At 39.0% G+C, this 26,464-nt stretch overlaps 3 protein-coding genes and 1 pseudogene across 3 annotated transcripts; 2 read left to right on the top strand and 2 right to left on the bottom strand.

Annotated features, from left to right (window-relative positions):
- The first annotated feature begins 4,421 nt into the window (after positions 1-4,421).
- On the top strand, positions 4,422-6,299 carry LOC144638311 (uncharacterized). Its single transcript, XM_078497542.1, has one exon. It carries the CDS (start codon positions 4,597-4,599, stop codon positions 5,089-5,091), a length of 495 nt encoding a protein of 164 aa, XP_078353668.1. The 5' UTR covers positions 4,422-4,596; the 3' UTR covers positions 5,092-6,299.
- An 8,232-nt stretch (positions 6,300-14,531) lies between these two features.
- On the top strand, positions 14,532-15,669 carry LOC144638318 (uncharacterized). Its single transcript, XM_078497549.1, has one exon. The coding sequence runs from the start codon at positions 14,652-14,654 to the stop codon at positions 15,132-15,134; it is 483 nt and encodes a 160-aa protein (XP_078353675.1). The 5' UTR covers positions 14,532-14,651; the 3' UTR covers positions 15,135-15,669.
- Positions 15,670-16,631: 962 nt separating this feature from the next.
- Positions 16,632-23,676, bottom strand: LOC144638292 (V-type proton ATPase 21 kDa proteolipid subunit c''-like). Its single transcript, XM_078497519.1, has 10 exons — positions 23,499-23,676; positions 23,364-23,412; positions 22,251-22,334; positions 21,097-21,174; positions 20,707-20,776; positions 19,990-20,047; positions 18,910-18,988; positions 18,608-18,653; positions 18,045-18,110; positions 16,632-17,379 (listed from the first exon to the last, which is right to left on the bottom strand). Exons 1-10 carry the CDS (start codon positions 23,575-23,577, stop codon positions 17,347-17,349), a joined length of 642 nt encoding a protein of 213 aa, XP_078353645.1. The 5' UTR covers positions 23,578-23,676; the 3' UTR covers positions 16,632-17,346.
- A 318-nt stretch (positions 23,677-23,994) lies between these two features.
- LOC144638304 (uncharacterized) lies at positions 23,995-25,414 on the bottom strand (annotated as a pseudogene).
- Positions 25,415-26,464: the final 1,050 nt, after the last annotated feature.

The raw sequence follows: 26,464 nt of genomic DNA on the forward strand, positions 1-26,464 counted from the left end.
GGGGGTTATAATCCATCATGATTTTCGTTAGCAGGTAGATAGGCTTACAATCAGAGGGGCTTATAAGTGGGAGCATATAAGCAGGAGCTTATAACTGACGTTTTTTGGTCTTTGATGAAACGAAAGTCTGCAATATACCGTGAAAGACAGTTGTTTCTTGTTAAAAGGAGCAGTTGATTCTGCTCGTTGCTCTAATTAAAATACAATACAATACAATGCAATTTTATTGTCCATACGTGGGACGAGGTCTCCTTCAATGTCCGAGCCAGAGGCTCATGTATAAAAAAGAGGACTAAAATTAAAATAAACTTAAGTATATGCTATTAAAAATATAAAAAATTTATCCCGCCCATTAAAAAAAAAGAATAAAAAACAAGAACAATACTAACTGAGTGTTTAAATCCGATTACACGACAAGAAGAGCTAATGGGATACTTCAATGGGCATCCGTTTTAAGTTGCAAATACCAGATTTCGAGTTATCGGGGTAAATTTGACCCAAATTTTGATCAAGGAAAACAAAATTTAGTTCGAGTCAGGGGGGGTTTAATTTCGAGTTATCCGAGTTCGAGTTAACCGAGTAAAAATGACTGAAAAGTGCTGAGGTTAAATTCAAGGGAAATGAAAGTTAGTTTGAGTTAGAAGATATTAAAGATATTTAAGTCCAATGTTGTATCTGTCCTGTTATACGGATGTGAAACTTGGCGTATGACTAAACGAGATGCGACCAAGCTGGACGTATTTCTGCATAAAAGTCTAAGAAGGATTATGAAGATCTATTGGCCTATGAAAATATCAAACGAGGAGATTCGAAACCGGGCTAACATCAGCACCATCAGCGAGCAAATCTTCCGGCGGCGCTGGAAGTTCGTTGGCCACATCCTCAGAATGGATCCAAACAAACATCCCAAGACAGCATTAACATGGGCCCCAGAGAGAAGGCGAAGGCGTGGCAGACCGAGAGAGACTTGGCGAAGAACTGCAGAAAGAGAAAGAGCAGCTTTGGGTTTTGGCTCGTGGAACCAGGCAGCAGTGGCTGCCCGCGACCGTTCAGCATGGCGGAGAAGAATGTCCGGCCCTATGCCCACTTAGGGCTTTGGCCATAAGTCAAGTAAGTCAAGTCGAGTTAGCGGGGTTGTACAAGTTATCCGAGTTCGAGTTACCGGGGCTCTACTGTACGAGCACGGTCAGCCTTTATAATTTGTGAACAGAGAAAAAGACGCCGAATAAACCAAATAATGTTTTGGTGACGACACATGAAATGACCAAAACCTCACGCCCACCCCCAGGCCAATTAACTGCAACTTCTTCCTGTTTTTCTTGCAATTGACGGATATATTAAACAAGGAATAATCGTTTCCGCTTCGCCTTAACTATTGTTTGTTTAACACGTATAATTTCGAGGAAAGCTGAACGTGCTTTGGCCTGTCGTCTTGATCATCAAGTTATCTAAATTTCCACGTCGCTTTTTATAATTTTAACAAAGAAGTCCTAATAGAAAAGCAGTATTTACGAAATACCAGCTAAAAAGTGTATTATTTAACGGTTTCGCAGTTTGCAGTTTGTGCTTTGAAACGGAAGTATTAAAAACGATTTTTCATCGCTATCACTTTTGTTACGCCTGAGGCAAGAACTGTCCCATGTCTACGTCAGCGGAAATGACGTTACGTCTAAAGCACAAACGAACAACAAAGGGCAGGGTAGGGGTAGTACGAGTCTTCAAACTATCCAAAGGTTATCAGCGAATACTGAATGAAAGTTCGCGGGTTCTTCTGTAGCCTGCGTTGCAGACGAACAAAACTAACCGGGGTTTTGTACGTCTGCAACGCAGGCTAGTTCTTCTGTTATTGCACGATTTTTGAGAAACCCCACCAGGAATATTGACTTCCGATGAAAAATAAACGGCATATTGTAAAACATGGAGTGGAGTGGACGGCATATTGTAAAACATGGAGTGGAGTGGATCGGATTTGTAAAACATGGACTGGATTTGTAAAACATGGATTTGTAAAAGGTGGTTTGTAAAACATGGATTTGTAAAACATGGATTTGTAAAACATGGAGTTGTAAAACATGGATTTGTAAAACATGGATTTGTAAAACATGGATTTGTAAAACATGGAGTTGTAAAACATGGAGTTGTAAAACATGGATTTGTAAAACATGGAGTTGTAAAACATGGAGTTGTAAAACATGGATTTGTAAAACATGGATTTGTAAAACATGGAGTTGTAAAACATGGATTTGTAAAACATGGAGTTGTAAAACATGGAGTTGTAAAAGGTGGATATTTCTCTCTCAATTCATTCTCAGTTAAATGTGACCCTCCATACGTTTCCAAAGGGTTTCAAACCCCCCGAAATCGGGTTTCAAAAGGGTTTCTAAGTGACCTCAAATCCCCCCAAAAACGCTTTTGTTGATAATCCGTGTTTTCCCATGGAGGGTCACAAATCGTCCCAGCAGTAACTCTAACAACTTAAATGCTGAATTTCTGTATTCCTGAATTTATATTAATCTACATTACTCAATTATCATGCATTTTCGTAAGAAATCGTACTTTTCACATCAACTTCTATTATAACAGTCTTTGGTCATTTGGTGAGAAAGGGGAATCTCTAAAGAGAATTTTAAAACGAGACTTCGATTACCGAACTCCTGTTTGTTTACCTTATTATAGTAATATACAATAACTTCTGACAATAATATTGAGCTGAACCTTTCGACATCTGATGTATCACACAGACGCACAAGGCACGGAGGAGTCAAGTTTGTCCGCACTTGAAAATTTCTACCGTGCAAAACGACCTTCTAAGCGTACGTGGTCCAGCGCGGGCGACGATAAATTTCGCCCCAGTTGACCATTGTCAGAATACGATAACAAAAGACGATCTGTAAACATGGAGTTGTAAAAAATGGATTTGTAAAACATGGAGTTGTAAAACATGGATTTGTAAAACATGGAGTTGTAAAAGGTGGATGTGTCTCTCTTAATTAAAAGTTAAGAAGAAGAAGAAGAAGAAGAAGAAGTTAAGTTGACCATGCCCGGGATGCCATTCAAGGTACCCAATCAGACACGATGAAAACACGTCAATTAAGTAATAGTTAGCTGATAACTATCTAACAACTTGGCAATGTCAGGTCAAAAAACGAACTGTCACGCAACTGTAACACCGCCCCGACGCCGCGACGCGACGCGAAGCCAAAACCATTAAGCAAAACAGTCGAGAGAAAGGAATTTCATGGAACACTTATTCATAATTTACTTATCCGAGTATCACGTCACAGGGTACAGAAGAGTCAAGTTTGTCCCCACTTTAAAAAATTTTCACCGTGCAAAACGACCTTCAGCGTACGTGATTCAGCACCGTCATGCGATATCTTTTTACAGATCGTCTTTTGTTATCGTATTCTGACAATGGTCAACTGGGGCGAAATTTATCGTCGCCCGCGCTGGACCACGTACGCTTAGAAGGTCGTTTTGCACGGTAGAAATTTTCAAGTGCGGACAAACTTGACTCCTCCGTGCCTTGTGCGTCTGTGTGATACATCAGATGTCGAAAGGTTCAGCTCAATATTATTGTCAGAAGTTATTGTATATTACTATAATAAGGTAAACAAACAGGAGTTCGGTAATCGAAGTCTCGTTTTAAAATTCTCTTTAGAGATTCCCCTTTCTCACCAAATGACCAAAGACTGTTATAATAGAAGTTGATGTGAAAAGTACGATTTCTTACGAAAATGCATGATAATTGAGTAATGTAGATTAATATAAATTCAGGAATACAGAAATTCAGCATTTAAGTTGTTAGAGTTACTGCTGGGACGATTTGTGACCCTCCATGGGAAAACACGGATTATCAACAAAAGCGTTTTTGGGGGGATTTGAGGTCACTTAGAAACCCTTTTGAAACCCGATTTCGGGAGGTTTGAAACCCTTTGGAAACGTATGGAGGGTCACATTTAACTGAGAATGAATTGAGAGAGAAATATCCACCTTTTACAACTCCATGTTTTACAACTCCATGTTTTACAAATCCATGTTTTACAACTCCATGTTTTACAAATCCATGTTTTACAACTCCATGTTTTACAACTCCATGTTTTACAACTCCATGTTTTACAACTCCATGTTTTACAAATCCATGTTTTACAACTCCATGTTTTACAAATCCATGTTTTACAAATCCACCTTTTACAAATCCAGTCCATGTTTTACAAATCCACTCCACTCCATGTTTTACAATATGCCAAAATAAACACAGACACTCGATATCTTCACCAGCTAAACTCAGCATTGTTTGGCCCAAAAGCAATTTTAAAAACATCCCAGAGCTGAAATCCCCTTCCCCTCCCCGGAAGTAGCGTGAAGGTCACAAGACCCAGACGTTTATTTGTGATCGTGTCAAACGCGTGACAAATTAATTTGTTTCCGAGAATTGAGAAATTTTATTCCCCTTTTAGCAATTTGTTTCCGAACCATCGCTATAAAAAGGAAGCACTATCCACTGTTGCACATAGACGAAGCTGAACTCAACTTGAACAAACAGTACCTTAACACAAGTCTCGAAAAAGAGAATCGATTTTATCGAATTTAACGATGGCTGGCACTGGTGGTTTTAAAAGTTATTTCGATCGCAACGTCCCATCGATCGCAATCCACAGTCTTTTTGACAAATACGATACAAAAAGAGACGGAAAGCTCGACGAAAGAGAGATGAAATCTTTCCTGGAGGAGGCGTTAGGTCTGGACTTTCAGCAGTCGGAAATTTACTTTTTTCTCCTGGACAAAGATGGCGACCAAGGTGTCTCTTATGAAGAGTTTAAGGACTGGCTACGAAGCGAGGAAAGATTCCAACGATTGGACGACCACTGTAAGTTTGAGCGAGTCTGCATGGCGTATGAATATTTCAAAACATTTGACACGGATAACAGCGGGACTTTGGACAGGGCGCAGTTCGAGTTGATGATGAAATATCTCGGTTACCATCACCTAGATATGGACAAAGCCTTTGCAAAGATGAACAGACACAACAATGGAAAGCTTTCCTTCTGGGAATTCATGATATGGCTGAACTGGGCACCCGTTGAATAGTCACCCTTCTGCCTAAGAACAGTTCTAAAGTAGAAAGTGGTGCATGGCAAAATGTTTCGACGCTGTTGTCGCCGTGGACTTGAGTACGAGCTCAACACGTTTCTTTGGTCAAATTCGGCGGAAAGAAAAAGACATTTTAATGGAATGAGATCATTAGAAAAACAGTGAACGTTATTTTCTAGTCTAGACGTTTGTACTCTTGTTTAAACCGTTAACTTCAGGCTGTACTTATTGTAAATAGTTTTTTTGTCTTTTTTATGACGACGAGATGCTACGCATGTCAATGAGATCGTGTGATGTTCAGATGATAAATTTCCTGTTGTATAAAGTTTCACATGGGTGTATAATGAGAATTATACTAGGGCCGCCAAGCGGCCTGAAGTAATAATTCGGATTATATAAACAGACGAAGTGAGAAATATATGAGAAAACAAATGGTAGGAATTTCCCAGTTAGTGCTTCAAACCACTTTTTAACGCTAAAAATATAAGGGGTACCCCCTTAAAAGTAAAACAAGGGCCTGGGTCTACCCATAAGGCCCTGGTGCCTAGGTCACGCGGATCCATGATCCTTCGCTGGCTTTTTGACGCCGTGAAATAGACAGGCAAAGCAACACCCTATAAATACACCAGGGAAGGGTGAAGGGTGGGAACCTCATATATTTCTCACTTCGTCTGTTTATATAATCCGAATTATTACTTCAGGCCGCTTGGCGGCCCTAGTATAATTCTCATTATATTTCACAGACTCCGTTCGAAATATATGAGAAAACAAATGGTAGTTTTTAACGCCACTTGTATAAGCAATTAAAAAATCATAACACAGCCAGTTTCCAAGTAAACTTAAATGAGAGGAAAAACCTCGATGTCAGTGTAGAACGGCTGTTTCATCTACCTTGAGGAAAAAACCTCCATAGCAAGGTTTAAATTAAACATGGGATAACAGTAAAATGTGCTGAATGCAGTTTAAGCACAAGACCAATAGGTCATCTAATGCAAAAAGTAAGTGTGAGAAATTTACTGGCGGCTGCTATTGTAGAAGCAACACACACTAGCATAGCTTTAAAATATGACTGTCTATTCCTGCTGCACACATAAAAAATTTTCTAGCCAGCCCACAATGCGTTATAACGGTTTGTGGGGCAGTCTAATTGAAATTAACAACTAAACGGTTGACAGAATGTATGTTCCTAAAAAGATAAAATAACTAAATATCGTTGAAGACATTATTTGGGAGAAAGCTTTTTGCCTTGGTCAAAGACGGGCAAAAAAATGCTTCTGTAGGTTTGTCTGAATCGAGCCTAAAATATCAGATTTTCTAAGCATAATATAACATATAGCGAGTAAGAAGACACCGCAAAAAACTCCGTTAGGAGAGTTGAGGTCAGAGATAAATGTAAACTCAGGGAGAACAACTTCCTGGCTGGGTGAACTTAAAGTGTTAGGGGCTATAGTAGCTTTTTATAACAATGAATAACGTGTGTACTACCGCCCGAAAACATACACCCATTTGCCGCGGTTTTGCTCAAGGCGATTTCGCCTAGGAACTCCGACAGACGCGGCGCGGGCGGATTTTTCTGGATTTACCGACGTCTGCCGCGGCAAGTGAGGCCGCAGTGTAGTAAGTTATAACGGCAGTTTAGATAGGCTACAGATACACTTGTGTTATGTTCAAGAACGTAACATTTGCCGGTGTGATACCGTAATCCCTTGCTTGGCAAAAAATAGACGGGTTCCAATAAACTTGGTATACGTGACATACACCAAAATAAATAATTATTATTATGTAAAACGACTTATTTGGATAATTGTGGACCCAGACTTCCCTCTTGCTTTCATAGCAGATCAGTCGTTTTCTCGAAGGAGAAGTTTGTTTAGTTAAAACTTCTGTTTTTTTTTAATAATTAAAAAGCCCAAGCTTTAAAATAAAAACTGAATGAAAATATGCTTGAAGTGGTATAAAATAATAGCAACTAATTGAATTACTCAAGTCGCTTAAAAACAAGGACTTCACGCATTCCATTTAATTTGGCACTGCAAAACTGTCCACATTTCGCTATGAAGGAAAGTTTTTTACGCCAAAAATGCATTTATAATAATCAATTTACATTACACCATGTAATGTAAACTTATGTAAACTTTGAGGTTATGGAAAACCCTTTAAGCGATTTTCTTATTTCATGATCTGCAATCATCTGCTTCTAAACGTGAAATAAATGCGACAGGATACTGTCTTAAGTCTCTGAGTTTAATGTCGATCTGACAAACAAACAAATAAACATATGGGTATTCGCCAGGTTCACTTGTAGGCTTTTATTAGGAACGGAACGTAAAAGGCGGGAAATATACAGGCATTTGCCAAATGGCTAGTAAAATCAGAACGATAAGATTTGATAGCCATGGGCTTCGCGATGTGATATTCCGCGAAGCAGACAGTGAGAACAGTGTAGAATCTTGCTGCTTTTTCCTGACGGAATGGTAAAATCACTAACATTGAAAACAATTATGAAACCCAGTAAGTGGGTAAGCACCGATGTTGAAATATGAATGATTTTCCAAGGTTACTTGTTAACCTTAAAGGACTGGTGGAGAGCCACTTCAGAGTGTTTTGACGACTTCCTTAGTTGCCGAAGTCAAAGGTTTATAAGGACTTGAATAGACTTTCACTTGAAGAAAGTTGAAAGAGGCTTAATCAATTCTGTAGGGCCAAACACAGGCCGAATGGGCGGGTCTTGAACCGGAACATATTCCCGTACGAAAAAATAGTCAATTTTGAGAAAAACTCGTAACGAGAACTGAAATGAACGAGTCCTTAAAAATGTACTTGACATAAAAACTCCTAGTAAAAGCGACGCTTTTAAGCAACTGATGTTTTCCGTCTGGAAAGGTTCGGTACAATGAACTTCATTTGATCGGGTCTATCACTAGACACATGGGTCCTAGGTTTTTGGTACCAGGAAAACGAGCTTCCGTGAAAAAAATCGTGTCGTGAAAAGGGAAATCTTTCATAAAGATCCTTTTCGTGGTAACCTATGAAGTGCTGGAATAATACAAGAGCCTCCTGACCCGATACGCGGGTAAAGGTGGAGACATATAGGGATGGTATATTAAAAACCGAAGGCTCATTTCTGAGAACCCGCAATGATGTGGAGAATACACGGTACGGTTTTGGGGCGATTTTTAAGTCACAAGGCGCTAGGAGTAATTGTACTGTGCGAGTCTAATTGACTTCACCTTTTGACCGTCGTCAACGCTAATTCTGGTAGCTCTGCAAGGGTTACGACCTGGTTCAGGCTGCAAGAAACACTCTGTTTGCAGAGAACAGAAAGAGCCATAGTTGTAATTTTGAACAAATTTACTGTGGTAAAATTAAGTTTCTATTTATCTGTCTGATGTCTCAAAATAGACAGAAAAGCATTTGCTCTGCCAGCAGGTAAAGCTTGCAGCATGGTTAATTATCACATAAGTTGGACCTCAATCATACACCAGGGGCACCATACATGGGGCCAGTGGCATTCTAGAAGTCAAGGCAAACAATGAACATTGGACCTTGTCCCTTTCTTGGACAGAATATCTCATTCAAAGGGAAACTTGATTTGACAATTGCTGATCAAGTTTTGGGAGCAGATAGTGCATCCACTTGAGGAGTTCCCAATCTTCCAGAATAAGAAGATATTGCTTATATATAATAATATATATTTGCAAAAGTTAGTATCCACAAATTTGGGGAAAGAGGATAATGGTTTCCAGGAGGTTGACTTGGAAGTGAGTCGAACAGACCATTATCATCACTGTAATACTGTACTTAAGTTTGCAGCTTCGTCAGATATGTCTTATCAGACTCTGTTTGTTTCTAAATGGTCTCTACGAGTGCTATCATTATAAGACTGCATTGAGTTCCCAGCTTCTTTAGATGTCTATCAGACTCGGTTTGTTCCTTAATAAGCTCGACGAGTGCCTAAAATAGGCTCTACAGGTGCCTGAATAGGCAATATTGGTGCCTCAATGGGCTCTATTGGTGCCTCAATAGGTAATATTGGTGCCTGAATAGGCGATATTGGTTCCTGAATTCATAGGCAATATTGGTGCCTGAATAGGCAATATTGGTGCCTGAATAGGTAATATTGGTGCCTGAATAGGCGATATTGGTGCCTGAATAGGCAATATTGCTGCCTGAATAGGCAATATTGGTGCCTGAATAGGCAATATTGGTGCCTCAATAGGCAATATTGGTGCCTGAATAGGCGATATTGGTTCCTGAATAGGCAATATTGGTGCCTGAATAGGCAATATTGGTTCCTGAATAGGCAATATTGGTGCCTCAATGGGCTCTATTGGTGCCTCAATAGGCAATATTGGTGCCTAAATAGGCGATATTGGTTCCTGAATAAGCAATATTGGTGCCTCAATAGGCAATGTTGGTGCCTGAATAGGCTCTATGGGTGCCTAAATAGGCTCCACAGGTGCCCGAACGGGCGCAGCAGAAGTCCAAATGACTTATCGGTCGCCAAAGGTTCGCTGAACTTCTATCCTGACGAGTCATTAGCCATAATCGACAGATCATCAGACTGAACTTGTTCGCAGCGAATCTATTCGCTCGTAAAGACTCTCGAGCGAGAGAAGAATCTCCTGAAGAGTATCATCGTCTTCTACGTAAAAGGTCTTTGCGTCGTTTGGCAGGACCATTCATCACGTATTTCAGGCAGACGCCGAAACAGTTTCGGCGGGAAGATGGCGACCAGCAACGAGTCCTTCTATGCGACTTTGTGTTGCCAAATGGATATCTTCAGCGATGCAATATATCTGAAGAGCGACAAAATATCGCTAAAAAGAAACCTGCTGTGCCAAAAACACAGAGGAATAGCCTGAAAAGGTAAAAAATTAGCAAAAATACAAGATAAAGGGCAAATACTTACCGTAGGGTTTGAAGCACAAGGAAAAAAAGCCAGCGAAGGATCATGGATCCGCGGGACCTAGGCACCAGGGCCTTATGGGTAGACCCAGGCCCTTGTTTTACTTTTAAGGGGGTACCCCTTATATTTTTAGCGTTAAAAAGTGGTTTGAAGCACTAACTGGGAAATTCCTACCATTTGTTTTCTCATATATTTCGAACGGAGTCTGTGAAATATAATAAATTAATTAAACTAATCTTCCACAGCAGTCATTTATTATGAGTTCTTGCTACTTTTCGTATATCTATAAGTTACTTTTCGATACAAATAAAAATTAATACAATTTACCGAGATGATAAGTTCCCTTTTCTCACTTCAGCGAAACCCTCTGATAACTAAGTGCCAGGGCCCTGTTCCAATGTTTTTTTTTTAACTGTGGGACTGGTCATCGCAGACAAAAACAATGGAACTGGGACTAGTATTTGGGAAAACAGTAGGCTGAGAAATGGAATTTGTGCAAAATGTGGGCTTGGATAATGGCATTTATACCCAACTCCCCCCCCCCCACCCCCCCCCCCGTGCCCTCATACCGCCGGGTACTTTAGGGGTTCTAATGTGCGCTTGAATTTGTCATAAGAGTGAGGGTCCCTTCTGGAGATTACCGAATTTCAGTCACACGAGCAACTCTTCCTTTACAAGTCTTCATACCACAAGGTTTACTTATTAACTGCGCTGCGCAGTTCTTGCTCTGCACGGGGTTTATTATTATTTTTCGTTTTGTCGGTGACCTGTCCCAAACCTCCACTCGGTCATGCTTAATGTCACGCGATGTTTAGAAGCTACAAATCAGTAACAAATGGATAAATTTTCTTATTTTTTGTCTTTACAAAAAATGTTTAGTGTGAAATATACAATTTTGAAGCGTTTTATTCAAAGAAAATTCTAAATTTCTATGCGTCGAGAGAAGAATATATTTCAGCGGGCCAGAATCTGTGAATAAATACCATTACGTTGGTGTAAAAGAATGTGCTGACATGACAAGTTTCACTTTCGATCGGCTAGACCTCGAGTCACGTAATTTTTCAAAGCTATTATCAGCTACCTTTCAAATCTTTGCGAAGCCATTCTTCTTTACTTACAAAATTCAGTGTGAAGTATTTTGAAGCGTTTGAATCGAAGAAAATACTAAAATTTTACGCTTTAAAAAGATACGCTTTAGCGGGCAAGAATTTACATTTATTTACATTACGTTTGTGTCCTGGAATGTGCTGGCGTTAGCAAATTTTTACTTTCACAAGGCACTGATCGGCAAGAATCACGCAATGCTCTGAAAGGTTTGAATCTGCCACAAACAAATCCTCTGGTCTAAACTTAGCATGTTAAGTGTGAAACGTTCGACGTTTTAGCGTTATTTATTTTTGGAACTGTGTCATCTATAGGATTTCTGAAATCTGATGGAAAACCACTGAGACAAACATGCCCTGACTTGCAAGGGTTACGTCATTGCTAAATTGATTCTCCGGGGAATTCCCATTCAGCAAAACACAGGTCTAGTGTTTTTCTCAAATTTGATTTAATTATTTGCTCCAATATTCCATTTTCGGAGCTGGTTATTCAATCTTTAAACGGTAATTCAAGACAACACTGGATGCTGATTTAAAAGATTTTTTGTTTCACGGATCAGGATCGTGGGAATAGGCCTAAAGCCTGGTTCTCATATGATCGTCCCGATCGTCTCTGTCGCTTCTGTCGCTTCAAAAAGTTTGCTTGCTCCAATCACCTCAGACTTTGCAAACGACAGAAGCGACAGAGACGATCGGGGCGATCATATGAGAACCAGCCTTAATGCGTGATAACGTCATATGCTCAAAATTCACCACCAAGCCTCGTTTACACGAATTATTCTTAAAGTTCTGCCATCTTCATGCAGTTTTCACGTGGGTATTCCTTTTATCTTTGCTGCTTAGGGAATTCGTTCGTGATAAAATTTGCAAGCTTTCATTTCGAAAGCGAGGCTTGGTGGTGAAACAAGCACGTCTGACTTAAACATGCATTACGGCTATTAAATTTGGCCAGCATTAGCATATAAGAAAAATATTTAATTTCGGATGGAACTAGTCAACCATGAAATGTCACGCAAGGTGTTTTCCTACCATCTTGTTTGTCAGTCGCAACATTGTTCGACGCAGGTAAAGAGGGTAAGGGGGGGGGGGGTGCATTTTTTGTTCCCCCACATGGCTCCCCTAAAGTGCTCACGAGACCAGCGCAGTTGTAAGCTCTATGAGCTCTTGTTTGCTTATGCGTCAGCGAACGACAAAGTATAGAAGGTTTTCCTTGAAAAGGTTCCTTCAAAAACTGGCGTGGGAGTGTTTGAACAACAAGGAGACTTCAAGGAAAAACGTGCACGGGTCAAAGCGGAAAAATAGTCAAACAGTCTAGTCTATATACATTTCACCGATAAAAGGTTAAAAATAAAACTTAAGGTAAAAGCTGTTAAAATTGATTCTTAACGTTTTCCATCTGTTCGATCATCATCAGAGTGAAAAAATCTGCATACGCTCATCGTTCTTATAGTTCAGATAACACCAGTTATGTAATATCCGTTCCCATTAAACTGTGTTCAGTTTTAACGGACAATTGTACAAGCAAATAGATGGATGCAGTATGGGGAACCCATTGTCTCCCACCCTAGCCAACATCTTCATGTGCAAACTAGAGAAAGACATCGTAACACCACAGAATTTGCCATTCTATGACCGGTACGTGGATGATTGTTTTAGCAAAAGAAAGGCAAATGCTCCCGACAATCTACTTGATAAGTTAAACAGCTACCATCCAAACATCAAGTTTACCGTGGAAGAAAACCCTGGCCACTTCCTGGACACTTCTTTCAACCATCATGAGGGAAACTTCACCACCAGCGTCTACCGAAAACCGGGTAAACTACAAGTACATTGGAAATCGGCCATCCCAGAAAGGTGGAAGCGCAATACTATTCTAGGGGCCCTACATCGAGCAAAAAGAATAGCCACCAATTGGCAAGCAGAAGTCAAAGCCATCAAACATTCATTCATCAAAGCAGGATACCCCACGAAATTGGTGAATGAAGTCATCCGCGATTTTGAAAACCCAAAAAGCGACGAAACAATAATTCCTGTCCACTGGTTCGATGAAAGACCTAAACTTGGAATTCGCATCCCTTTCTGCAGAACAAATGAAGTAGAAAGTAGGAAATTCTTAAAGAAGCTTAACATGTACACCAAATGGAGGTTTAACTTCTTCATAATGTGGCAAACACGCAAGACGGAATCAATCTTCAAGTTAAAAGACAAAATCACACACCCGTCACACGTGTAATTGGCAAGTGTAATTGTGGAGTAACATACATTGGCGAAACAGCACGCAACCTCGAGGTTCGTGTTAACGAACATTCAGATGTCAATAAGCAGTCAGAGCCAGCCAAGCACATCAGAAAACACCCTAATCACAAGTTCACGTGGAATGTTTTAACCACTGCCCACTCATGGTTAAAAAGAAGAATAAAAGAAGCATTCTACATTGCACGCTACCACCCTGAACTAAACAAACAAGTGCAATCACTGGACCTCACCTTGTTCCCAATGGGAACGGGTATTACATAACTGGTGTTATCTGAACTAGAAGAACGATGAGCGTATGCAGATTTTTTCACTCTGATGATGATCGAACAGATTGAAAACGTTAAGAATCAATTTTAACAGCTTTTACCTTAAGTTTTATTTTTAGTCTAGTCTATGGTAATGAGCTCCTGGTCTATGACGTTTTGGGAAATTACTTACAACGGCGATTATTAGTTTGCAGGAGAAAATAAAACTTGTGAAAGAAAACTTCGAAAAGTACACTAGCCTCAGCGTAGCTGGCGGTTTTGTTGGGGTTGAAATGAGCGGCGAAGCCGCGAGTTTCGCCGCTCGTTGTCGCGGCTCCGCCGCTTGCTTGTGTGCGCTTTAAACTCCAACAAAACCACCAGCTACGCAAGCTAAAAGTAAACTGGCTGTTTGTACTCACAATCAATAAAAGTTTCAAGAAAAAAAATTCAAAAGTTGAAAAATAATTAGTTTTAAAAGCAAATTTCCCCTTTGGTGTAAAACAACACGCGCGACAAGAGAGTAAAAAACCGGCTGTTTTTCTCAGGCATGATTTATCTCACTGGGCTTTTACGAGTGCTAAGTGCTTTTTTGAGCACAATACATCCGCTTTCTTTTGTGACGCACGAAAAATAAAATAAACAATTCCTCAAAGGCCTTCCGATGAATGCTGCGTGCCGATTAGTGTGACGTCAAGATAAATAATTATACAAAACTCGTTGTATAAACTTTCTTGTTTTCAACGAAAAGTAAAAATACTATGAACCAAATGATGGTCTAAGAACGACCGATATTCCCAATATATTTTTTTATTACCTGCACTCCGAGTTAATAATTTTTAATATACCGATGCAGTGCTGCGTCACGCGGCGTTGGAGTCGAAGCGTGTCGAAGCGTGACGCGATGTTTATTTTTATCAACACGGAATTAAAATTACAAATCACCAGCTTATAAAAACCACCTGTTTTTCATCTCAGAGCACTGTAAGACTCAAGAGAACAACCTTTCTCAGCCATACACTAACGCTTTCGTTGATTTGATTTGCTATGCAAGCAGGGACAAGCTTTTTCGATGATAATACTCCATCGATTGTTATTCGAAGCTTGTTCGACAAGTACGACAAAGATGGTTCTGGAAGGCTAAATTACAGCGAGATAAATGACCTTTTACAGAACGATCTAGGATTTTCGAAAGAGCAAGCGAAAGTTTATTCGTTGCTGTTGGACAGGAACGGAGATCAGACCGTTTCTTTTCAAGAATTTCTCGACTGGATACATAGTGGGGAACGTTTCAAGGTGATCAATGACAAAACAAGATTCAAGACTCTGTGCAAAGCGGTGGAATTGTTCAAAACTTATGATGCGGACAACAGTAATAACTTGAGCAAAGATGAATTCAAACATTTGCTTGATTCCCTTGGTTATCAAGGAGTCGATGTGGAAAGGTTTTTCGAATACCTGGACTCGCACAACAATGGAAACATTTCTTTCTGGGAGTTGATGAAATGGCTAAACTGGGTTCCTGTTTAGCTGAAAAGAAATCAACAACTCAAAAAAACAATAAACACAAATTAATAAACAGTGCTTCCAAGCTCAACAATCGCATTTCGAACATGTTGTAAATTTATACTTGGGAGAAGAGAGACTTTTTCCCGCAGATGTCTCTCCCTTTTTGAAATTTAGTTTTCAAGTATTATTTCGGTTTCATGACTCGTGCAAAGAGTAAATAAGTTACAGGTGTATAACTCCCGTATTTAACAAATCAAACCAGAAACGAGTCACATTTCAAATTTTAGATCACGTTTCTGATTTTTGTATAACTAAGTTCCACATTTTATCACTTTTTTATATGACTTTGTGGTTGAAATGTTTAGGCATAATTTACAGATAACAACTGACTGTACAGATAAAAGATAAAAATATGGCTTCAATGTCCTGTCAACAGAAGCAATATTAACCAATACATGAACACAAAAGGCCCTGGCTTTAACACACAAATGGATTTTTGTCTTAAAGTAATCTACATGTCAACCTTTTTTAGAATAAAGAGCACTTACAATCAATATATATTTTGTTTGTTTTATTGTTGTCACTCACATAGATTATTTTGGACACAGAAGTAATCTACATTTCCGATTCAACAATACAGCAATATTAAGGTTATTCTTAGCACAAAAGGCATCTGAAAACAAATATTATTTTGTTAAATGTGTTGTTTTTACAGCAAGATGTATTTTTTGCTTCACTGTATTCATCAGCATCTCCCATCTTATCATACAACTAAACAAACAATTTTAGTCTAGCATAAAGAAAACAATATTAATTATGTATGGTTGAACTTTCATTACTGTCACACACAATTATTTTTTTGGACTTTGTGCTGACAAATCATTTAGAATTATTTTAAGGCAGTTTTACCATAACATCACTTTGAACCAATATTTATTACATGTATGAATGTTTGTTTTTGTTTGAATCATGAAGGCGTCATAGAAACCAAAAGTATATCACAAGATATAAATTACATAAATCAAGGTGTATGTTGGCTGCTGCAGAATTCCACTGATTAGCAAAGACCATATCACTGGTTCACTGGTTGACAATAGTCTGTGGTAAATAAACGTCTTTTACAATTTTAAGCACATATACTTCAATGGAGGATTTATTTATTAGACAGTTATTTTCTGCTCAGCAACATGATTGTTTAATGAGTGTGTTAGAATTTTACACCAGGTTACACGTTTTTTATTTTCTAGATCCAGTAATTATTTAACTAATAACAATATCATAATAATATATTAAGACGACACACGCATGGTGTACATATTACAGCTAATTCTCTCTACTGTTTTGAGTAACCTGGACCAAGTAAATAATCCCTTCCCAATCACAGACAAACACATTTAAGGTAAGGTAAAGTCTGCATACGAGCCTAGTGGCCCATCAGGCTGGAGCATATCCGAGTTTCAGTAACAGGAAGCGACTAGGAGTATTTCTACTCCCCCGCGGGGGCGGCCCGGGCCCCCCCAGCAGTAAATTCACAGGTACCCATTTATACACCTGGGTGGAGAGAGGCACCATGAGAGTAAAGTGTCTTGCCCAAGAACACAACACAATGACCCCAGCCAGGGCTGGACCCGGACCACTCGATCCAGAGTCCAGCTCGCTAACCGTTAGGCCACTGTGCTCCCCATCTAAACATTCAGCAACAAATATGAAGTTAAACAAGCATTTGTGTATTAATAATTTTGATCCTTGCTATTCCAAAAAATAAAAATATATCATCTTGTAAGCAATTTAAAAAAAAAATCCTCTCACAACAGGCAACTCTATTAGTTGTACATGTATTAGCTAAGTTCAAGCTGATTTCCCTTTCCTCCTTTTTCCCCTGTAAACATTTTATGAAGTAAAGCAACCAAATACAATAAGTTTGTTTAGCTGATCATTGCAAATTGTCAATAACCGTAAGAATATATAATATTAATATCATAGAGAATAACAACATAATCAGTACCATGAGAACTGTGTAAGAAACTAATTAGATCATTGATAATTACTGGTATAATCAATTATAAGAAAATAATTACTTCACAGCAATAGTACAGAGTCAGATAAACCCCATTTAGGGGGTATACTGAATTCTTGCAAAGTATTTTTAAAACCAAAACTATACATTACAAATTAATTATCTGACAACTGATGGAATTCTCGGCAGTAATCAGTACTATAGTGTTTGTACATGTCATTCTTTGATAGCCATTTGTGCTTTACTGGTCTGTGGAAGAAAAAATTTCACAACATTAACTCAATTTAGAAACTTGATAAGTCTTCTCATCACTTTTCCTATATTAAATTAATTTGAATAAGCACTGCCCTCGATATAGCCTGAAAACTGGCTCTCTCTTTGGGGGCAAGTAAGTGCTTTGGGGGCAATGACAGGCCTGAGCACCAAGCAAAGTGAGCCCACCAGTGGACTCCTTTTCTTCTGCACGTGTCCTTGCCCTTGAAGCACTTTTGTTACCCCAAAGAGAGAGTCTGCTTGTGGCGGGTATCAGAGCTGCATATAATTTTTTTCCTTTGAAAGGACATGTGTCCAACTAAGTTACCATTTTTATTGGACAAAACAAAAGTGAGGTCAGACATCATATTACAGTACTGCTCCATACGTGAACCTGCTAATCTAATGCATTGTCAACGCAGAACATTGGTGTTTGCACTGGAAAGCAAAAAAAAAAAAGTTTCCGGACATTCTGTCTGACCACAGTCGGAATTTCATAAGACATTAGTAACTTGTAGTAGGCCAGTGTCCAATGTCCGACTGTTATTTGCAGCCCTGCTACCCTTGAAAAAGCACTGCTACAATAATTATGACAGTTCTCGTTGCCATAGCCAATGTGGCCGTCATTTTTCTTGGAATTAACCATGAGTGTGAAAACCAACCTGTATAATAGCTATGATAACACCAAACAGTCCAATGGCACTTCCAAAGATCTCCACAATCAATACCTTGAAAACACACACACAAAAAAAGAACGTCAGAAACTGCTTAGCATGCAGAAGCATTTTTCCTATCGCCAGTAACACAAAACTACATGATTGTGCTTTGTTCCTTGCCCTCGGGTGGGGGATAGAACCGGCAAAACTACATGTACATTCCAGATAACATGCACTTTACTGGCTGGCTACTTTTCTCTAGGTGAGAAGAGGCAAGTAAAATTATATCTAAAGATTTTTCAGTGATGTGTGTGATAAGTAGAAAATTTGGGGAAATTTAATTTTAATGTTGACTTGTGCTTGCATGATAAGGGAGCAAAATCCCAAAATTAAAGCTTTTGACCAGTGATTGTTGGGAAATTTTCTCACTGTTTTGAGATAAAAGCCATTATTACAGGGCTAGACAGTCCATACAAGGAAGTAGTCTATCAGTATGGCCTTTACGCTCCAAAATATAATAAGAAGTAATAATCGAACCACACAGACAAAAATAACAGGATTGATAATACCTTGACAAACAAAGATGGATTCTGGGCATCAGCAAGAGCAGCACCACTAATACAAAGAAAAAAAAGAATTTTTGTCTAATCAACAAACATTATTTATCATCCTTATTATTATAGTACAAATACACATCAAAGGCAAAAAGTTTTTATTTTTTATTTTTTTTAGAGGTGCCCATACTATGGCAGGTGTTTTTATAAAGGAGATGTCCAGCTGTGTAATGTTTGTTTCCAATTCATGCCATTTCTTTTTATATCAAAAAGTGGAGTTCCCCAGCTGCTGGTGAAAGATTTATGTGGCTACTCACCTTCCAACGATTCCCACACAGATACCGCAGAAGAGGTTGGAAAATCCAACTGTCAAACCAGCACCAAACAGCATGAATCCTGGAAAAACAAAAGCAACTGGTCAATGACATCATTAAAGGGACAATGTCACAGATTTTTGAACAGTCAAAATTTATATTTGTGTCATGGCAAACTTGAAAATAATGTCATTTTTATAAACAATTTTTTTAGAGAGTAAAATTTTAAAAGGTTTGTTTGGTGGGTTTTTAAAGAAACTGTTATTTACAGTCAGGGGTGTCAGTAGATGGTTAACTCCATTCCCAAAGAATGACTGAGCCTGATTTTTTTTGTCTTGCCTGTGAGCAGGCTTACTTTGGGGGGAACACACCTGCAAGTGGTGAAGCCGTGAGAATGTGCTGCTTGTGTGTTTTGCCCAAATGTGAACTTGTTAGCAGGCTATATTTTGTCTTGAAGTTGCCATGATGCATGACAACTTTCTGAGTGCTCTCACGTACATGTTCATGCTCAGGGCTTTCAATATCTGAAGTAGGCGGCTGCCCTTGTGTGCCAACTGTCAGAGCGCAATATAAGAAGCTGAAAACATCTTCCCTTTTTAGGAAGCTGAATGATTTTTAGCCTGCAGTTTATGACAGAATACCCACCAGAGCTCTGGTCGGTCGCAGGTCTTATTGAAAGCTCTACATTCAACAATTTGACTAGATAATAAAAATAATATTGAAAACTAAACCAGTACATGTATTTCATTAAAGAATGCTCATTCCCCCTGACCGACAATGCTATATCTACAAAGAACTATTACTTCACTACTATCAGAGCTGTGCTCTAACAGAGACCAGTTGCCACAGGTGACTCCCTTTTGTCTTTGGGTAACCTGACTGTATAATTTTGCTATCATGAAAGCTTTTAAGAGCTGAGCACCCAAGATTTCTTACATAAGAGCCTTTGGGCACCCTGCAACTATTCTAAGAGCACGGCTTTGACTATTATTTCAAAATTCCACAGAATTCTGCAAAATATGACAGTCAATTAAAAATAAAAATGTAGTATTACTGTCAAATACAGGTCTGGCAACAAATTACCTGAATTATGGACCTGTATTATGTCCTCAAGTTTTGAGAGTTTATCCACATCAACATTCTATGATCAAAAGTTAAAGGAAGAAATTACCTTTACAATAATCGTACAAATGGTTACACATTTAAAGTCTGGCAATTCTGAGCACAATGGTTAATACAGGCAGTGCCTACAAAAACACAGGAGTGTGGCTGCATTTTGTAATATTAAGGATACATTACCTAATAGACCCAATTCCTTCTCCCCACTGGGGAAATTGTAATGAGGATAAACGACTTTATTGCTGCAGAGCCTTAGCGAGGTTATTTTTTATTATTACCCATTAATACAAAGGGAAGAGAAAGTTTCATAAGGAACACACTCGATTTGACTTTTTGACAAAACTTTTATGATTTTTTTTTTGCGAGAGGGAGACACTTGACAGTAATTAAACAGATAAACTTGGGCCCTCAGAAAAAGTAAATGAAGAAAAATAAAAATAACAGAAGTATAACAAACTGTCAATCAACTCTGGATCTTAATCAAGCTCATTGTCTTAATCATAAGATTTGTGTGCCACTAAACAGAAGTGCATAAATATACAGTAAATTTTTACTCTGTGTGCAGAAAACTATACAGGGGGGAAATTAGTCAGACAACCTTTTATCAAAGGTTGTTTTCAAAAGACTCTTTGTACCTAGGAAAATAAATACATTACAGCTGTGGGATCATCATTTTCTTACCGCCACAAAGTTGCTAAGAACAATGGACATGATAATCCCATAAATTGCAACCGCTTCACAAAAGATTATACTGGAATAATAAAAGCAGGAAAATCAGTAACTACAATGAAGAGAATTGTATGTAAAGCACCAACCCGTGAAACAAGGCCAGACACCAGGAACTCCATGCCCTACTCATGCCCTACGCTTTGCGATAAGTGTGTGGGTTATTTAACGTCCCCTGCTGACCATAACACTGAACATGCAGGAGACAGGGCCTAGGGTTTGTCGTCCTTATCCAAGAAGACTAGAATATCTAATTTTCCACAGGGTGTTGAAATCCCAATGCATGAAATTACTTTCACATAAAGTACAATGTTATAGACAATATTTAAGTCGCAAATTACTCACCTGATAAGATTTTTTGTTTTGATTCTTGGTGCTTTTACACCTCCTCCACAAATACTGGAACCAGTGATGAGAATTCCCCTAAAAAATAAAAATAAAAACAAATCAAATTCTGAGAAATACATGTATGAAGCTTTTTAGTCAGTTATTAACAAAAAGCATTCCTTATGCACCCACTGGCATGATGAGAATTGAATTTGATGATGATGATGATGATGATGATGAAGATTATGAATGTCAAATATTAGTTTAAAATTATTAAATAAATGTAATTAATGTAAATTAACACAATGTCATTGTAAGTGTACAGTACTGTTGTTGTTGTTGCTGTTACTACTGTTACTGCAGTAAAATTTAGCATAAAATACTGACATTACTTAGCTGAAGAAGTTTCTTTGAATATTATAGAATTCAAATGAAAGCTATTACAGTACCGCTGTGTACCACCGGGAGGACGGGGGCGCGGGAGTCCGGTGACGGACGAGTTTCGCCTCTGTGTGTCTCGGACTCACCGACTCCCAGCGGGGGGCACGGTCTTGGCATGGCTGGGACACTGGCTGATCAGGGGTGCGGCGATCCTCCGGATCGGCGGACTCGAGGGGGCGCCGGTCGCGCGGGCAGGAGATGGCAGGAGTAGCGGGGGGGGTCCTGGGGGACGGGCGGGGGGATCTGGCGGGGGGGACCCCACTGGAGGATGCGGGGCGGGATGCGGGAGTGGACGGCGGGGGCGAGGGACGGGGGTGGGAGACACCAGAGCGGGGAGGGGGGCGGGGGAGAACGGAGGGAGGCGGAAGCGACGGGAAGGAGGGGGGGGGGGGGGGGGAGGGAGGGGAGCGGACGTACTTATTATGCCTTAAATACAAGGTGGTTCAAGTTCTTACATCTTTGGATAAAATCCCGGGGAATGACCATTGAAATGAAGACTAGTGAGTAGAAGTAAGCTGTGGTTCAATTTTATCCTTGGTTCAAATTTTCTTTAAAGGAAAATAAAATTTAAACCAAGGCTATATTTATTATGCTACACAAATTGGTTACAAATTTTGCATCTAATGATTGTACCATAGCTGTGAACATTCTCAAATGAAATTCAGGATTTGAACTAACGTACCAAGTCCCTGAAGAGTGAAAAGGTTTAACCGTGCAAATAAAGAACTTACCATGCTGCACCAACCACAGACAGAGATATTGCAAGTCCTATTCCAAGAGATGCCCACATAAATGGGGACGTTTTATCCAAGAACCTAATTTAAAATCAAATCAATAAATTTACTCATTACCCTTTTACTTCAACATAGAATCAAACAAATTACAACACTGCTAGAAATATTCAAGATCCTTTCATGGAAATATAGTGTTGATTTAAAAATCATAAAAAAAGATCCACAGTAAAACAACACAACTGCACTATCTTGAAAATACTAAAATTGGGGTCAGGATTTGATATAACAAATTCTTGAAAAATTCTGACACTGATTTTGATGAACGTAAAACAACGTTCATAATAAATTTACTAAAAGATTTTTCGGCTGATAACCTTCAGCCTTCGAAGGTTGTAGGTCGAAACATCTTTTAGTAAGCTTATTATGAACATTGTTTTACATTCATCAAAGCCAGTGTCAGAAATTTCAAGAATTTGTTATGTTTGTTGAATAATATTTTTTTATTTCACAATATAAATGCGGGGCCCATGTCAGTAAAATTTAATCATAATCAAATGCAGGCAAAAAATGCAGTACTGTTGCTTACATTTGTATGGGGCTAGTGTTTTTGTAACTTTCATTATTTATAATTCTGAAATTATGGGAACTAGCATCAATAAACACATTTTCAATTCATTTTTATCAATTGGTTGTATTTTCTTTGCCTTGAGGCTTGCAAATGATGGTAAACTAATAAAAAATAAACTACCATATACTAAAATAGAAAATTATTTAATAATTTCCAGAAAAGGGGCATCAATTTTAAGTTTTAAAAGACATGTTATATCATTGTCAGTAACAAATATGATGTTAAATTTGATTTCAAATTTAACCAACATTAATTTGTTACTGAGGCTGACAGAACTTCTGTCAAAACATGTCATTTAAACTTAAAAACGTTGTCCTTTTTCTGAATAACTTACGACATTTTGGTTTAAAAGATAAGTTAAAGATGTATATTTTAAAAAATAAAATACATGTTAAAATTGGGGTGTTTCTAATGTCCTTTATATGTTATGAAAACGGAAAAGGTATAAAAAGAACCAGTCCGGAAAACTACTCAAAACTTACCATCCTATATCAAATCTTGTTCCAAGTCCAGAAAGATTGTAATACAGACCTGCGCGAAATTATAAACATTCATGATTCACAAATTAAGCCGCCATCTTGAATGCTCGCCAAAGAACACAAATTACATTCACTTACCGACACAAATCAGGAGGAAAAGGGTCAAAGAGTACACTACAGAGTAGTATCCTAGATTGGAGCTCGCTACGTAAGGCATAATTGTTTTAAATGCTTCAAAAAAGACACTTTCCTAAAATCAATTTTTACTCTCTCATCTCGCCTTCTCATGTGACAAGACAGATGCTCGGGACTATGTAGCCTGGCCTGTTTTAATTCACCCCAGTTTTCACGCGGGCAGAGTGAGAAGAGGAGATCTCTTTCAGCTTCTTTCGGTAAAGAAGTTCTAAAGAAGTAGCCTGCCTGCGAGCAGGCTCTCCGGCCGAGCGAACAAAAAGGAGAAAAAAGGAAAAGGATATCATTTCCTATCCTTTTTCTTTTCTTTTTCCTTTTTTTCGCTCGGAGAGCCTGTTTGCAGGCTAGTAAAGAAGCTCTCCAATGCCAGCATGAGATGATTCTAAAAAATGGTATTTTTAATGGAAGAATCGGATGGTTGAAACAGTGGTGCACGGGAAAAAAAGAGTAATTTGAAATGCCATCCGTAAATTAAAATGACGCCATGACTTGTGGTGTTCAACTGTCCTGGAATTTACGGATTACAAGTTAGTCCGTAAGTCTCTTCATGTCAGAGGGTCGTGAGGCAGGTAAGAGTTTAAATCCCATTTCCCGGCCCAACTTTGCCCCAAGCCCATTTTCCCCGTGCCCAAATCGCAGTTCCCGTTTAACCCCGCATGGTTTTCTGGTCGCAAATAGGATCTGTGGATAAGCTATTTTTAATGGGGAAGGGGAGGGAGTTCACAATTGCATAAATTGTGGCGTTACATATAATCTCTATATGACAGTATACTCTGTCTGGTCTGTTGATCATTACTTTTTTGTATGTGGTGGCTCCTAAAGGAGCCTTTTTGTTTATTGTAGAATGGCCGCACTTTACTTCTTAGCCGAGGTTTTCTTGGCTGCGGCTTTCTTGGCGGGCTTTTTCGCTGCGGGTTTTTTGGCCGCTTTCTTGGCGGGCTTTTTAGCTGCGGGCTTCTTCGCTGCTGGCTTTTTAGCTGCGGGTTTCTTTGCTGCTGGTTTTTTAGCCGCGGGTTTCTTTGCAGCCTTCTTCGCCGCTGGTTTCTTCGCTGCCTTCTTGGCGGCGGGCTTCTTTGGTTTGGCGGCGGGCTCTTCTTTGCAGCGGGCTTCTTCTTCGGTTTCTTTTCCTTCTTTGTCGGATCCACCTTAGGCAACTTGAAGGAACCTGAAGCACCAACTCCCTTGGTGTGCACAAGTACTCCTTTGTCAGCGCCTCTCTTCAAGGCCGTTTTCAAGTGCGAGCCGACCTCACCAACCTTGTAGTTAGCTTTGATGTATTTCTCGATGGCTTGGCGGGAAGAACCGCTTCGCTCCTTCAGCGCTTTTATTGCAGCCTTGATCATCTCTATATAAGGTGGATGTTCGGCTGGTTTTGCCGGCTTTTTTGCCGGCTTCTTAGCTGGGGACTTTGCTGCTTCGGGCATGTTGCAACTTTAGAAGACTTAATCACTTCGGACTAAAGACTTAAAATGTTCATTAGAAAATGCGCAAGTAAATTATATGCGTCGGATGCGGACCACCGAGGAAACAATGCTAGAGAAAATGGCGTCCCCTTATTTTGTGCTAGTTTGCTTGGCGTTTTATCTAATAAAAAAATGCTTACCACTGAGATTTATTCAATCTTAGCCTTACATTTTGAAGCTGGGATAATGCTTTAGTTGAAGACACAGAACATATTAGAACAAAGGCTGGCGAAGAAGGAAAAAGAAAGCTTGAAAGTTTCCAAGACAAGCACATTGTAAAGAACATGTTGTTTTTGTAGCGAATTAATTCTTGTTTAGTTTACTATTCTTCAAATTATATAGCATTTTATGAAAGAAGAACTCCTAAAGCTTAAGTTATGTTTAGAAAATTTGGCCTTATGCTTAATTTTCAATTGCTAAACTTCGCTTTTACTTCAATAACAAGGACAAACTCCTAACAGCGCCATTTCAAGTTACCGGCTATTCTTATTATTCCGGCACCCAACCAAATAGGTCTTCGCGTATATGTTGTCTGAGTTGGTGAAAATCAAACATTCTCAAAAATGCAGAGTATTAAACATGAGAAAAGTAGATTTGCACCGAAATCTACAATCCTTCAATGTAGTAAAAAGAAACAGCGAAACAGCGATGACACTAGCTACTCAGATAACGCAATACACTGAACTACACAAGCCTTTCATGTCGCGCGCATATAAATGAATAGCGCAAATTCATCTTTCAAGCGTTTCTTGTCGGATATTAGGCATGCTATCCCTTAAGTTGTTATTTGTATCTGGAACACTTCAAGTAGAACTTTACTTCAAAGGAAATGATATGAGATTTATTATTATTATTTAGTGATGAGGATTGCAAGCGTTTATTTGCATCATACTTAGTTTGCATATATCATGCGCCAAATTTCGTTACGCTACTGAACTCCACGCAAAGAGTTTGAAAGTCAAATCGGCTGTAATAGTAAACTTCAAAAATGCTACAAATATACAGAAAGATGGTACATTATTCCTAAACTTTAAACTTACTTATTTCTCTACATTGAGAGTTTTTACTTACGGGCGCCATTTACTGAAACCTGATCGCGTCCATCACTGAACGTGGCGCCAAAAATTCCTTAGGAAATGACTCCCAGATCCAGTAGAGTGAGAACTGAAAAAGGGTAAAAACTCACATATCGAGTAATAAAATGTGTTTATTTCTTACAACTGAAAGAGCTAGGGAACACGACTAATAAAAGCGTTTCACGGATATAAATTTGCAGAAAAACCGGACCAACTAGGGAGCACGCGCTCGAGTTTTATATTGAAGGCAAACTGGTGGAACATATAGCGCCAAACTTTCTGCTTGTATAAAGGTTGTTAGAAATTCTGTTTGTTAACTCAAAAGGTTTTGCTACAGCATCTGATTTGATCATTAAAAACATTACAAAAGCAT

The sequence above is a fragment of the Oculina patagonica genome, chromosome 14, assembly GCF_052425735.1.
Source record: "Oculina patagonica isolate OP01 chromosome 14, crgOcupat, whole genome shotgun sequence".
Taxonomy (NCBI): Eukaryota; Metazoa; Cnidaria; class Anthozoa; order Scleractinia; family Oculinidae; genus Oculina; species Oculina patagonica.